This window comes from Castor canadensis, chromosome 15 (assembly GCF_047511655.1).
Source record: "Castor canadensis chromosome 15, mCasCan1.hap1v2, whole genome shotgun sequence".
In the NCBI taxonomy this organism is placed as follows: domain Eukaryota; kingdom Metazoa; phylum Chordata; class Mammalia; order Rodentia; family Castoridae; genus Castor; species Castor canadensis.
In genome coordinates, this window is record NC_133400.1 from 74722978 (window position 1) to 74738236 (window position 15259).

Sequence of the window (15259 nt, forward strand, 5' to 3'; positions counted from 1 at the left end):
GCATCCTTCTATCCTCTTCATACCTCAGTATCCCGTCCTCTTCCCTTCTCCCCTCCCACTGGTCCCACCCAGACAGTCGTCCATATACATTTATGTCCCAGTGTCATCATCATTATCATAATTTTAGGTCTAGGTTCCACAAATGAGTGAGAACATGCAATATTTGGCCTTTTGAGCTTGGTTTACTCAGCATGATCTCCAGTTTCATCCATTTTCCTGAAAATGACAAAATTTCATTTTTTCTTATGGCTGAGTAATAGTCTATGGTGTGTGTGTGTGTAATCTTTATCCATTCGTCAGTTGTTGGGCACCTTAACTGATTCCACAATTTGGCTATTGTGAAGAGCGCTACAATAAACATGAGTAGGTAGGTATCTCTCTTGTATATTGATATACACTCCAGATATATGCCCAAGATAAATATGGCAGGGTCAGAAGTTAGGTCTATTTTTAGTTTTTTGAGAAACCTCCATTCTGATTTTATAGTGGTTACACTAGTTTACATTCCCACCAACAGTGTATAAGGGTTCTCCACACACACATCCTCACCTGCATTTGTAGTTGTTTCTTTTCTTGATGATGGCCACTCTGACTGGGGTGAGATGGAATTTAGTTGTAGTTTTGATTTGCATTTCTTATTCTGAGAACTGTCTGTTCAATCCATTTGCCCATTTATTAGTTGGATTACTTGTCCTTTGGCTGTTTAGTTTTTTGAGCTCTTTGTACATTCTGGATATTAATCCCTTATCTGCTGAATAGCTGGTGAAGACTATGAACAAATACTTTGTTTGATTTAAAAATCCTATAAATTAGTGAAGTTTTTTTTTAAATATCAACAATAAGAAAAGGCATTCAGGGGACACGTGTATGCCTTAATTTCAATTTTCCATCCCATGCAGATTACCTCTAACACTGTAAAACTTTTTTGTGAGTTAGATTCAGCTTGGTCTCATTTATTCCTTGTCCAGTACCCATTTATTATTCACCCCTCCCCTTTTGTGTGACTTTAATTACAACCTCTGTTTTCTTGCCAGCATGAATTCATTCTCAATCTGCAGGAGTGAGGCTTGTTTCAATCAGTAGATTTGACTCACAGAAAAAGTTTTACATTGTTGGAGGTACCTTGCACAGGATGAAAATTTGACTATCTTGGTAAGGAGAGGAATCAAAATGCCTTTTCTGTGTTGGTCTATTCAGTATTTATTTTATTTTTATTTATTTTTTGGTGAGATGGTTTTGAACTCAGGGCTTCACACTTGCAAAGCAGGTACTCTACCACTTGACCCACACCTCCAGTCTGTGTAGCATTTTAAAAGAAAAGTTCCACATAAAGTTCACTATGCTTTGTGTTAATCATAATTTTTTCATCAAGGAAGACTCAGACAATTGTGTCTAGTAAATAACTGCCTTGGAAATCCATTTTTTATTCTTCAAGGATACTATTTATGATTCACTCAGATTTAAATAGAGCTTGAAGAATATTTATTTCCCTTTTTGGAAGTGACAGGAATGTCAAAGGAATTAAAACTTCAGTGACACAGACCTTTCCACCTGCTGAAACCACAGCTGGTTATAATTGAATACCACGGTGCATATTCAATTAGACATGCATTTATACTATTTAATACTACTTTAAAAAGATATTCTTTAGAAGTTTTTAACACAATGAAGACATAAATTTTAGGTAGTCATTTTATGAACTTCCTGTGAATTATAAGTACATAGGCTGAAAGGAATTTGAAAAGATCTTAGGCTCAGCCAGTTCAGGTCTCTGAATCTTACATCTGAGGCAGCCAACTCCAGTAAGTTGCCTTGACTGGAGAAGACTGACCTACTTAGGCTGGATTCCAGGTACAGCTACCACTTAGTAGCTATGTCTTACCTAATCTCACTAAGCCCCAATTTCCTTATCTGTAAAATGGGAATAATGAAGATGAAATAAGATACTGTCTCCAGAGTGTTTAACGTAGTACTTGGCAAATATCCAGTAACTGTTAGCAGTGAGGTTAGCGCTAAGTAGTAAAGTGAATTCAGACAAAGCTGAGTCTGGGACCTTAGTAGATCTCTCCAACTGCCTTCCTCCACCACCCATGCCAGCTCCTCTCTGCCTTCCCTGCTCCTTCACTCTTGAATTACAGCCAGGAACAGGAACTTTGTATTTTCCCTCTCCCCAGCCTTCCCTGCCCCACCCCCTTGTTTCTATGGAGGTTGACAACAAAACTCCTTCCTTTATTTTATGTCATATGTTGGGCCCATCATTGTCAGCATCCATGCCCAACAGCTAGGCAGGAAGGCAATGCTGATCCACACTTATATTTTGAGGGTGACTGCATGGTGTAAATAAGTCCACAAGGTCCCTTAAGGGCACAGGTCCCAGCCTATGGCCCCTCTGTATGGAAATATTTCTAATATACTTACAAAATTATAAGCTGTATAGTACCATAAATATGACTGTCAGCACAAACAGAATGAAAACATTTTGGTATTTCACAAGTATAAAATGGTATTGCCCTTTTTTTGTAAGAGTTCATTAAATATTTGCAACCTGAAAGAACCATAAATGTGCCCTGAATAGTAAAACTAGTGCTTTCAGTTTGTTTGGCTGACCTAATAAAAGTTTAATAAACTCCAAAACTACTTTTATCTCTGTAAATTAAAAACTATTTGGATTTCCTAATGTGTGCTTGCTCCTAAGGGGTGGGGCATATTATTTTTCCCTTCAGAATAGCATTAGTAACACAAATCTTTTTGTTTCCGTGCATGAATATTATATAACCTACAGAAATACATGTGTGTGTACCCAATTTAAGTATCTATAAAGACAAACAGAAAGTGCTTTGTTTAGAAAGAGAACACTAAGGCCTAGAGAAACAGCTCAATAATAGAACACTAGCCTAGCAGGGTCCTAGGTTGTAACTCCAGCACTGCAAAAAAAATAAACAAATAGGAAGTAAATAGATAAAATACTAATAATAAACCATTGTTAGTTTTGCTACCAGTTTTGGCATGGGCCATATAGAATGATCAGGCTAGGTAGAATGCCAAACTAATAAATTTAAATTTTCTCTGAAGACTTTGAAACCCAAGAATTTTGTCCTGAAATCTGCAAATTCACAGCCAGAGACCTAAGTGACATATATGAATGCTTATTCATAGTTAATAAGTAAATAGGATTGACTTACTCATTGACTTCAGCTGCATCTGCTCATGAATTTGAACTAGAGACCCCCAGTACCTTTTAGTTTGTGTAATGGCACGGTAATAAGACAAAGGGGACTGTTATCCTGGAAGTTAAATGAGCTTCAGTTATCAAGTAGTGCTGAAGTTAAAACCTTTCCTTAAAACTGATGAATAACTGTTGACCTTCATATACAAAATAAAACATGCCTACAGAAAAAAAAATAATGTAGGAATTCATGGGTGCACTGCTTTAAAAATATTGATTACTAATTAAAAGCTTCCTTTAAGTGACTGGCCCTCTGATTCATAAAGTATTTGTTCATTAAATCTAGCCACTCACTGGCTAAGAAGTTTGGAAAAACAATTTAGCAAGGGAGGAAGAAAGGAAATGTATAGCTATTGTGAATGAAAGGCAATCTGGAAGAAAGACAAAGTAGCATGAAATAGCTAAAATAACTTAGTATCAACCTACTCCTCACACATACAGGTAGAGATTTAGCTAGACCAGTAAGTGTTATGATCTGCAAAATGAGAGACGAGACTACAGAACCTCTGTGATCTCTTTTAATTTCAACACCTTATATGTAAACGAAAGTGTTGGTACAATTTTCTTTGATTTGGCTTCTCGTTTCTTGTCTTCCCTAATGGTGAGGACCAAACATTCCCTACCTTTTGGGGTAACCTGACTTATGAAGATGGGACTTATAGAAATAACTAAAAGTACACAGACATTTAAATGACACACTATTCAGCTTTCCACCCCTCCAGAACGACACCAGGCTTCACTCCCTCCAAGAAGCCCTTCACTCCCATCTGTGACAGTGTAATCCTGCTCTGAGTTCCCATGACACTTATTTGACTAGGTTTCACATTGTTTTGGACTCTTGGATTTGAATGTTGTGCCCTATCAACTACAGTGGAAACTCCAGGTGGTCAGAGTATTTTGTACCAATTTTGTCCTAGAACTCCTTTGTATCACACTTGAAAAGCAAAATCTTCAAACCTAAAGGACCTCACTCACCATCTGCCTCTGAGCCTGTACCCTGAGGCATGTCACTGTCAACAATTCAACTATCACAGACTACAAACGGATCCTCAGCTCAGACCCACTTCTCATTTCCAACTTGTTCTCTCACATTTTACAGGAATTTGCAATCACTTTTTCAAGTCCCCTGTGTTCTCTTTAAGCCTTTCCCCCAGCCCTCCAGCTTTGGCCCAAGAAAGTGTTGAAACTGGCATTAGTTCTCAGACTTGCTTAAGGATCATCACAGAGTGGTCTAAACTCTGTGGATTATATTCACTGGGGGAAGGAAGGTGTCCTGGAGATTTCTTCTGCTTTCTATGAACTCAGCAATTTTTTTTTAATGTGCTCTATCAAGGAACTCATTGTTTGTTTGCTTGCTTGTTTTTGTTTGTGCATTGTTTGGTTTGGTTTGTTTTTCACACTTGCTAGGCAGGGGCACTTACCACTTGAGCCACCCCTCCAGCCTGTTTTTGCCTTTTGGAACTGAGAGCCCTATAAAGTACCTTCCATTCTGCTGGAAGTATAAACCTTTAAAGTGGTTTTTGTTGCTATCAGCAAAGGAGGAATTTAGCTTAAGAACTGAGATGCAAAACAATTAATCAAAAGAAAGTTCAGTTTTTTCAAAGTCATGTATCAAAAGCTGTACCCGCCACTCACCACGTAAAAATGGAATTGGATACTTACCACCCTTTGTCCTCTGGAACCACATCTTTGCATTTTTGGTTGTTGGTGTATTGTAGTTGTTTTTTGAGATAGGATTTCACTATGCAGCTCAGGGTGGCTGTGTGGAACTCACTTTGTAGCCCAGACTGACCTCCCTGTGGAATCCCAGGGCAAGTGTCTTTCTCCTTCCTTCAGTGAAAGTTCCTCTGTTGTAAATCTATACCCCACCCCAGTACTTAGTTCCTATTAAAAAAAAAATAAATAAAGACAACATGGATATCATTGTTATTCTTTGGATGCTCAAATGTATGTATCATGTTTATCAATCAACAAATCTTGTCAATTAATTCAACAAATGTTTGAAGATTTGAAATCCCTCTTCCTCAGATAACATTTTCTTTATAGAGGGAAGTTTATAGAGGGAAGTCTATAACGTTTTCTTTATAGAAGGAAGTTGTCCTGACAATGTCAAAGTTGTCAAAGAATCTCTGGGAGGCCTGGCACTGAGGGCCACACCTATAATCCTTGCTACTCAGGAAACAGAGATTAGGAGGATCATGGTTTGAAGCCAGCCCAAGCAAATAGAGAGACCCTGACTTGAAAATACTCAACGCAAAAAAGGGCTGATGGAATGACTCAAGTGGTAAAGTGCCTCCCTAGCAAGTATAAGGCACTGAGTTCAAATCCCAGTACCATAAAAAAAAAAGCCTGGAAGGGGCTGAGGAAGGGGCTGAGGACAGAGCACTTGCCTAGCATATGCAAGGACCCTGGTGCTCCATCCTGAGCAACGCAAAAAAAAAAAACCCTGGTCTAGAGTCTGCAGGAGGAAGATGGAGGAGAAACAGGGACAAGTGGCCTTGAGGGTTGTGCTACCCCCTCCCAGTATTCCTCCTTTGCTATTACATCTGGCTGCCACCAAGACCCAGAGTCAGACAGAGAGAAGTTGGAGTTGGAACTAGAGCTGGATGGGAGCTATCAGGCAATGGTAAAGTCTAATGAGGAAATGAGTTAGACAGGATGAGAGAGCTTAGGATAGAAGTAAGGAGGAAGGAGAGTGGGTGGGCAAGGAAGTTCCTGTGTCCACCAGGTTTTCTTTGCAAGTATGGATTCAAGTCAAGTCCTTCCCATCTAGATAGTAATAACTGGTGCCATTTATTTCCTGTTTTTCTAGATCAATGAACTGAGCCATGTTCAAATCCCTGTTATGTTGATGCCAGATGACTTCAAAGCCTATTCAAAGATAAAGGTGGACAATCACCTTTTTAACAAGTAAGTACAAGTGCGCCCTTTTGTGGGACTGATGTGTCTGCTAAGATATTATTTTTGTGGATTTCTGTAATCACATAATTTTTTCAGTGGGTGGGAGTAAAGTTTTGCTGAAGTTAATCCTGTGATAAACATAACCATCTGTCATATTCAGAGAAGCAGCAGCAGGCCCTCTGGGATAATATCCTTTTGCCATCTGGCATATTGTTCTCTATGAATATCTTATACATTAAAAGCGATATACTCATTACAATTTAATTTGTTGAGGTTGTAAATTGCTTGGAATATTTAGCAGTTATGAACCTCAGCTCTTACACAAAACTTTGACAACACTTTACGAACAGTAGTAACTATATCATAGAACAATAAAAAAGTAAGATACATTTTTATAAAAAAATTGAATGTCATATTGGGCATTGAAAATATCCATCTTCATTTGAATGTTATTTTTAGATGACATTATGGATCATCTGTTACATGTTAGGTAGTCTTTCTAGAGCTGGAGAAAATAGCAATGTAGAAGACATGGCCTGCCCTCAAGGGGTTCACAGTCAGGCCGCTGTAATAACAGGGATGTGCATACATGTATAATTTATATGGCTTTGTGGGAATACAGTTCTGCATGAGGGGATAAGCATCAAAGAATTCCCTCCCATATGAGGATCAAGTATGGAGGAATTTTTTTTTTTTTTGGCAGTTCTGGAGATTAAATCCAGGGCTTCATGCATGATAGGCAAGTGCTCTACCACTGAGCTACATTTCCAGCCCCCCCCCTCCCAATTTCTAAATGCAGCCATTGTTCTGAAGTGAAACTGATATGTTCCTTTGTCCCATCACACTATTTGGAAGTTGACATTTGGAGGGAATTTTCTTAATGCAAATTTAGAGTGTGGTATTCAAATAAAATAGATCATTGGGGCTGTGAGGGCACAGTTTTGTTTTGTCAGCTCCACTCCACAATAGCAGAACAGTGTGGGACATCTGTCGGGCTTCCCCGCGCTCCTTCCTGACTCTCCACCTTCTCTGCATCTCCTTCACAGTTTCCCTACACCTTGTCCCCTTCCCTTCTCACCTCTTCCTTGGAGAATGGCTGTCCTGTGTGATCAGGATTAAGGGGCCACATAGTCCCAGTGTGCTTGTGATAAAGGAGATTATATTATTGGTCTGTCCTCTTCTGCCTCTTGGATCTTACTGGGTTGAACCTGGTTCTGTGTAATCATCTGTGCCTTCCGTGGACAAAGAATGCCACACCCTTCCCTCTAAATGGGAACAGTCAAACCTGGTTACCTCTTCATCTGCCTGAGCTCTATTCAACAATGTGTTTGTTTCAGAGAAAACATGCCAAGCCATTTCAAGTTTAAGGAATACTGCCCAATGGTGTTCCGGAATCTTCGGGAGAGGTTTGGAATTGATGACCAAGATTTCCAGGTGAGTTGCTTTTGTAACACTTGCTTTAAGTGGGAAATGGTTTCCCCATGCCTTTTGCTCTGTAAAATAAGACTTATTTTATCATTACAAGTACATTTTGTGTAAGAAGTTTTCAGTGTTTTTGAATCTGTCGATTCATGATCATTTTTCTACAAAAGGATCTGACAACTGTCACCTGAGTTTCTATATAGCCAACTAGATCCATAAACACCAAGGTATTTTTTTAAGAGCAGAAACCTAGGCATTAACTTGTTTGTGTGTGTGTGTGTGTGTAACTGAGGTTTGAACTCAGGACTTCACTCTTGCAAAGCAGATAGTCTACCACTTAAGCCATACCTCCAATCTAACACTGATATTTTAAATCTTTTCAAATCCAGTAAACACATTTGTAATTTTCCCCAAATTTAAAATCCTAATTTATCCTGCATGAAGTTCCTTATTGCCACACTGAGTGACCTTACAAGTTGAATATTGGCACTGTTTACCTAACATTTTCCCTTAAAGGATTAGTGCTCCTACTCCCTACCCTGCCACTTGTTAAGAGTTTCCAAGAATATCTCATATGCTTTCTCAAACGTGAGACATTGCCATGCTTTAGAAAGTAGTGTTGGGCAGGCTGCTGAGACACCCCTCAGTGTGGACCAGGGTCGTGGTCCCTATGAAGGCCCAGGTTCTGAGCCGAGACTCCCTACATGCAGGGAGGGTTGAGAGGTAGTGAGCATCACAGGCAGGAGGTGGGTGTCCCATTCTGAAGACTGCACTGGATCCAGCACTTGCTTTGGGGCTTCGTTGATAAAGACTGAACTTAGGTCACAGTTAGGAGCTTGGCATGTATTGCTGAATAAATAAGTAACTTTTAAAGAATAATTGTTGGGTAGTAGAAAGGGCTTATAGGAAATAAAAAGGGGTAATTCCATATGGTTTAAGAACTTACTGTATTGAACAGGCCACATGAAAATGAACTGGGCACTTTCAGAGGAATTAGCAGCAGGTAACTTGACATCTTACAGAAATCCCCTCTGCTTGAATCTGGAGCCACACATGAACATGACCCTCCTTTGTCCCCATTTTGTTTTTACTAAAACAGCTGCTCTGGCATTTCATAGAAACTGACTTTTGAGGGCTCTGCAATAGCATCTTGTAAGGTTCCTCAACTCATTACTGAAAATTAAGTCCTTATGTTTCTTTTCTTCATCAGTTCCGTTAACAAGATCTAAAATGATCCCACTGCATTCTGAATTCTGCACTACAGCAGAGAACTTTCCTGAAATGACCAATTTAGTTCTTGAAATACTAAGATACTACTCTTTCACCCTAAAAACAAAACCATATAAGTTGATATTTAAGTAAGTGCAAATTGCTGAGTGCAAACTTTGAAGGGAAACGAGGCAAGTGGAGAATGATTCACGAGTAACTAATTGGCAAGTCTGTTAAACTCGAGCCTAGGAGACCAGTATTGAGGAGTCCGTGAGTATAATTAATCATCTTAACACCCCTCCTTTCCTCAGCTATGCCTTGTGCCTTTGGCATTTAAATTACTGCTTTCTCTTTGACAACTGTATTTCTATTTAAAGAAAAAAAAGTGGGTGTTCAGAGTAACTTCAGTAAACCTGATTCTCCATTCCTTTCCCAGAGTTTGTGTTTCCTAAAAACTTTTCAGCAAGTTGGGGGTGTGGCTTAAGTGTTAGAGTACTTGCCTACCATGTGCAAGGCCCTGGGTTTCATCCCCAACATAGCAAAAACAAATAAATTTTAAAAAATAAATTTAAAATTTTAATAAATAAAAATAATTTTCAGCAGGGGAAGGGCCTCAGAATTCCTACTGAAGACAAAATATTAAGTGTCAGACTGAATCCAGTTTGCTAGCTACTTGATTTGAAATAAAATAGGGCATTTGTAGAGCCAGGGGTGAAGGTGCCAAGTGGGCAGGACCAAAAGGGTCCATCACCTCAACTGCCAAATAGTCCATTCATCACAGCCAGTCCATGTAGCAGACATCACTTGGCATATGAGCATCAAATAGCAAAGGTCAATCTCTTGTCCCCTCCCAGAGCCTGCTGACTTGCATTTGCTGAGCAGAACCTCCCACCAGCCATTTCACCCACTCCTGACTGCTGGCTCCTGAACACTGTGTGTTTAAAAGATGAAACCTGAGCTGGCTGGGCATGGAGCTCAGTAGTGCAGCATGCGCTTAGCATGTGCAAGGTCCTGGGTTCCATTCCCTGCACACCCCCTCCAAAAAAAAAAAAAAAAAAGATGAAATCTTTTTCTGAGCCCATCCATAGAGCTGCCTGGAATGTTCTTTCCCAGTCTGATTTGAAAAGTTGGGTCAGTCACCTAGCCTTTCATGACCTTTTGGAAGCTCTGTCTTGCTAAAGGGGGCCAGCCATTGCTTTGCTGTGTTTATTTTCTGAAGTGCTTGCATTTTGGACAAAGTGTGGTGATAAGGAGCCCCATTGTCTGGTTCATCCTATATCAGACCTTTCTTTCCATGGTCTGGTCTTGTTTGTGTGAATGAATGCCTGTTTGCTGCACCTGAAAAAACGTCAGTATTGCTGAATGGAGGCCACTTTGACAGAAGTAGAACAAAGTAATTAGCCTGCTTAATTGAGCTCTAACTTAAACTTCTTAAAAGGAACTGAAAAGCATTCCTCATATCCCAGTACTCATTTCTGTCTTTCCTCAGGTTTTAATTTCTTAAGTGTCTTTTAAAAATAAAACTTCTTTTCCTGGCTATTAAAGAGAAATTCAAACACCAGTTCTAGAATACTTATCATTAATAACAATACCATCTAATTAGTCCCTTTTGTCACTGTGACAGGATGCCTGAGAGAAACAATTCAAAAAGAAGGAAAGATTTGTTTTGGTTCATGGTTTCAGAAGTTTTAGTCCACAGTCAGCTGGCTCCATTGCTTTGGGTCTGAGTTGAAACAGATATCATGGCTGTGGGAGCAGGTGGAGAAGGAGACTGCTCAGCTCATGATTGCCAGGAAGCAGAAAGAGTGAAAGAGGAAGAGACCAGGAACAAAATATACCCTTCAAAAGCCCACTCCAATGACCTGCTTCCTTCAACCAGGCCCCACCTCCTAGTCTCCATCACTTCCCAATAATGGTACCATGTTGTGAAATCATTATATCAAAGTTCTCACCATCTAGTCACCCTCTCAATAGCAAACCCAGTTGGGACCAAGCCTTCTAGAGACATCTCAGATCCAAACCACAACACCATTGAATGTGTGTGTGTGTGTGTGTGTGTGTGTGTGTCTAGTGATTGAAGATTGAGAACTTTCTCTAACACGTTAGTAGTTTTTCTTAATTATGTGATTTGCTTTACTTGTAATATACTTAAACTGAATTATGTTCTTTTGATTACTTTTGATCAGTGCGACCTCCCCCCTACCCTTCTTTTAGGATGCTTTTTTTTTTTTTTTTTTTTGCAGTAGTAGTTTTTAACTCAGTGCCTACACCTTGAGCCACTCCACCAGCCTTTTTTTGTAAAGAGTTTTTTCAAGATAGGGTCTCATGAACCATTTGCCCAGGCTGGCTTCAAACCCCAATCCTCCTGAACTCTGCATCTTGAGTAGCTAGGGTTATAGGCGTGAGCCACCAGTGCCCGGCTAGGATGCCTTTAAAGATGAGTACTTCCTAGGAGGGCTACACTGTCATCTCTGCTACACTTCTGTTTCTGCCATACCAATGCCACCTTTAAGCCATGGCCCCTTTGGCCATGATTTCACTCAATATTATCAACTCATTGTATATTTATTTGTACCTAATACATGTCAGGCTCTGTGCTAAACATTCTAAACATTATAGGAAATGCAGAAAGGGAAAAAAATGAAGACTGGATTCTATCAGATGCCAAAGAAATTTTTAATGCATTTGAAGAACATCTGCACCACTCTTTCCAGTCTTGCAGGATATTAGGGCCTCTTCTCACAGTCCTTGGAAGTCAGTTGGAAGTTTCAGTTTGCTTCTGAGCTTCCAGAAAGGACTACCCACCAGATATCAAAAAGTTGCACAGGATGGAGCCTACATGCACCACATAATTGAAACTGAGCCCTCTTGTTCATTGTGTTAGATAATATCAGGTTTATGTTTCCCCTACTGTGTCTCCTGAATTAGAATCTCTCATTATTCACGTTTGATACCCTTTCTTCTTTGTATTTGTAACAGAGAATTCTAATTTTAAAATGATTAATTTTAAAGGCTAACATTTTAAACTTTCAATGTTTCTGTTTCAAGTTTCAAATTCTAGAATGTTAAGAACTTCAGAGTAAACTTTGGGCGAAAACAATTCTGCCAGTTGCTCTGGAAAATGTTTTTCGAACATAGACTTCCCAAATGGACTTAGCCACCTGAAGGCAGGGACTGTGAGTATCTTGCTCACAGGCTGCCTGCCCAGTGGTTAGCACAGAGGCAGACCCTCAAGAGAGATCTGCGGAAGAAAGGGAGGAAAGGCTGAGAGGGTGGGAGCATACAAGAGGCAGGAGAACCCATCCAATGTGAAGCTGTTGGATGATGACAGAGTTGTGGAAGATAAAGATGAGAAAATAGCCAGAGAGATGGGGAGAACAAGGAAACAAGGCTGAAGAGCAATGTCATGAAGCCTGTATTTTTGAAAGATGATAGAACAGTTAAGTATAGAACATATAAAAGGAAGATAAGGAAACTAGGAAGTTGTGAAATATCCCAGTGAGTAAAGAGGAGGCTTGGACCAGGGCACTTGTCACTGACACCCTCAAGCAGCTTCACAAGATTTTGACAGAGAAACTGTCAGATTGGGGGCTGATGACCTACTGGAGCAGAAGCCAAAGAGGTGTTGAGGAGCTGAGAGAGCAAGTGATGTGGATGATGGCAACAAGTTTGGGGTTTACGATTAAGGTAGAGAAGAAAAAATGAAGTTGAGTCTTTGACCTATTAGCTGTGGTAGTCACACAGTTGGGCATTCTAGGTAAAGCTCAAGATTGGATCAGGAGCAGAAGCCCAGCTCTGGGAGGGATGGGCACAGATGTGCTTATGGGAATCCTACAACATCCTGTCTGCTGATAGTCATATTTACAGTGTCACTGTTCTTTATGTGCTTGCTTCTGGCACTGTCTCAGCAATTTTGTCCCTTTGTCATTGGATGTTTGGGTTTGATCATTTGTCTCTTTCATAGTTTTTCCTCCCAAGTTAGCTACCCTATCTACACTCACGCCAAGCCCTGTAAGGCTACTTCACCCTGCACAGGTAGGCACCTAGGTTGAGACACAAAGATGCTCCCTCTCAGATGCACAGGCTCCTGATAACTTGGAAGCCCCCTCACAGCCCATCAACATCAGATTTTTCTGGTACTTTTTGTCTTGCTTGTGAGTGAGCTCAGGAAATTGCTATCCCCACCACAACCTACCCCAACCTTTGAGCCCAGGCTTCCTGCCTGCCTGTATTTCCTGCCCTGAACCTACTTGGGGTGGCACCTCTTGATGTGCAACCAAGAGCTGACAGTAAGTCATCCTTGCCACTGGGTGCTCCTAGAACATTCAACACTAAGCTTGTTTTTCATGAGTCTTGGGGACAAGTCTCTGGTATTTTAATCTCCATAGTCAACTTCAGCCTGAGATTTTAAAAGGTGATTTCATGATGTTCTGTGAAGTTCCTACAACTCTGCTGATTTCTCTGTTGCTCATCACTTATCATTTCTATGCTCTTCTTTTCTAATAAGTTGCTTCATTATTGATAAACATTAAATTGCACTGTGTCTTACTCCTCTCTATAATGAAAGCCATTATACACCTGGGATCAGAGCTCAGACCTTCTTTGATATTCCCCAAGAGCTTAACTGAGGGCTTTGAACACAGTGTGCATTTAATAAATCCTTGATGATGATGTTTAAGTTAGCATGTTGGTCTTTAACTCTCTGATGAGGTCAGAAGACCATCTGTGCTCACTCAGATATGTCACATATAAGCCTGGAAAGCAGCCTTCTCTGGGCAATCACTTCTGTCTCCTGGGCCGTGTGATTTGAGGCATGTAATCATAATCCTGAGTTGTCAGCAGGACAGAGATTGGTTTCCAGGTTTCAAGTCTATGAAACAGGTAGTCTGATTTGGAGAAAAGAACATTTCTTGGGAGCTAGGAGGCCTGAACAAGTCTTGGATTTTCAGTGACTGATGGTAAGACTATAAGCCATTCACCTGGTAGCAATGGGTCTCAGTTTCCTCATCTGTAAAATGAAGGGAGAAAATACGATGCTCTCTGAGACCCTGTCAAACTAAGCTGTCAAATCTCTGAATCTATTAAATCATCAAGAGTGCATGAGTGCCACTTAGGTTCCCTCTTGGTAAGATGGTTGCTTTTCCACATTAGAGCATGGCAGAGAAATTTTAAGTGCCCTTTCCTTTGACTAACAGTAAAAAAAAAAACTTTTCATTTCCAGGCGCCGGTGGCTCAGGCCTGTAATCCTAGCTACTCAGGAGGCAGATATCAGGAAGATCTCAGTTCAAAGCCAGCCTGGACAAATAGTTCACGTGACTATCTCAAGAATACTTAACACAAAAAGGGCTGGTGGAGTGATTCAAGGTCCAGGCCCTGAATTCAAACCCCAGCACCACAAAAACAACAACAAATTTTTCATGCATGATTTTAGCAGAATGTACAAACTATAACAAAAGAAAAGGTTGTGCAAATCCATGATTAGTTCAAGAAAATTCAATGTGCAAACTGCTTTGTATTTAAAAAAAAGTATAAGGGAAAGTAACAGTTACTAAATCAGGACATTTTTATGAGCAGTATAAAAGACTGGTGGCAGGAACGAGCTAATTAAATTGACCTTTTTGTTTCCTCTACCCTTCTGGAGGCTCCACTAATCCTGGACCTCCCACTGCGGAAATAAACATCTTCAATGCACAGTGTTTGGGGGGAGGGGAGGACAGAACCATTAATCCTTTTCTTAAGGGAAAGGACACTAAGACCACTGAAGAGGGAGCTTATCTCTCATTATCTTCCTTTATTTCCAGTTGAGGGCTGAGGTGGCACCAGAGCTTGAAACACAGCTGTGGAATATCAGATATCGTTAAGACCAGAAATGTATTTGACTGTGGAAAATAAACTTACCAGATTGCAAGAGAGTCAGGAAAAAATGGACTGAAGTGTCATATTCTTACCAGTATCTAACCTAAAACTAGAATTCTTGTCATTTCATCTTCATCTCTCCAGCTAACACCCCACAAGCCTAGGATCAGCCTTACAAGTGACATTTGCTGGATGTATTGTGTTCACGGCTGTTACATCTAGGTACTGAACTAAGCAGAGAGCATCCAGGGTGCCGCCTTCCTTGCCCAGGGAGTCTGCAGGTCTAGGGTCTGCAGCCTGCTTAGCTGCATAGTGAGTCACCTCATGGAATAATGAGTGTTTTTAAGGGCCTTGCAAGAAAAATGTTTGGGCCAATCACAAATGCCGTTACACTGTGTGAGCACATTTATATGAAATGTCCAGAATAGGTGAATTTGTAGTGGCTTCTAGGTTGGGAAATGGTGAAAGGAACAGGAGTGGCTCCAAATAGGTGTGGGGTTTCTTTTTTTGGAATGATGAAAATGCTCTAAAAATGACTGTGGTGGTGGTTATGTATCTTTGTGAATATACCAAAAAATATTCTATTGTATACTTTAAATAGGTGAATGGTATGGCATGTGAATCATTATCTCAGTAAAGCTGTTG

The 15259-nt window shown here is 40.3% G+C and overlaps 1 protein-coding gene across 3 annotated transcripts in view; it reads left to right on the forward strand.

Moving 5' to 3' along the window:
• The window catches only part of Pip4k2a (phosphatidylinositol-5-phosphate 4-kinase type 2 alpha), a 164032-nt gene that overhangs the window by 88717 nt on the left and 60056 nt on the right, over window positions 1-15259 (forward strand). For all 3 annotated transcript variants that reach the window (XM_020167453.2, XM_074056526.1, XM_074056527.1), the window contains exons 2-3: window positions 6039-6136; window positions 7465-7561. In XM_020167453.2, the coding sequence (XP_020023042.2) occupies window positions 6039-6136; window positions 7465-7561 (195 nt within the window). The remainder of the gene's footprint in view (window positions 1-6038; window positions 6137-7464; window positions 7562-15259) is intronic.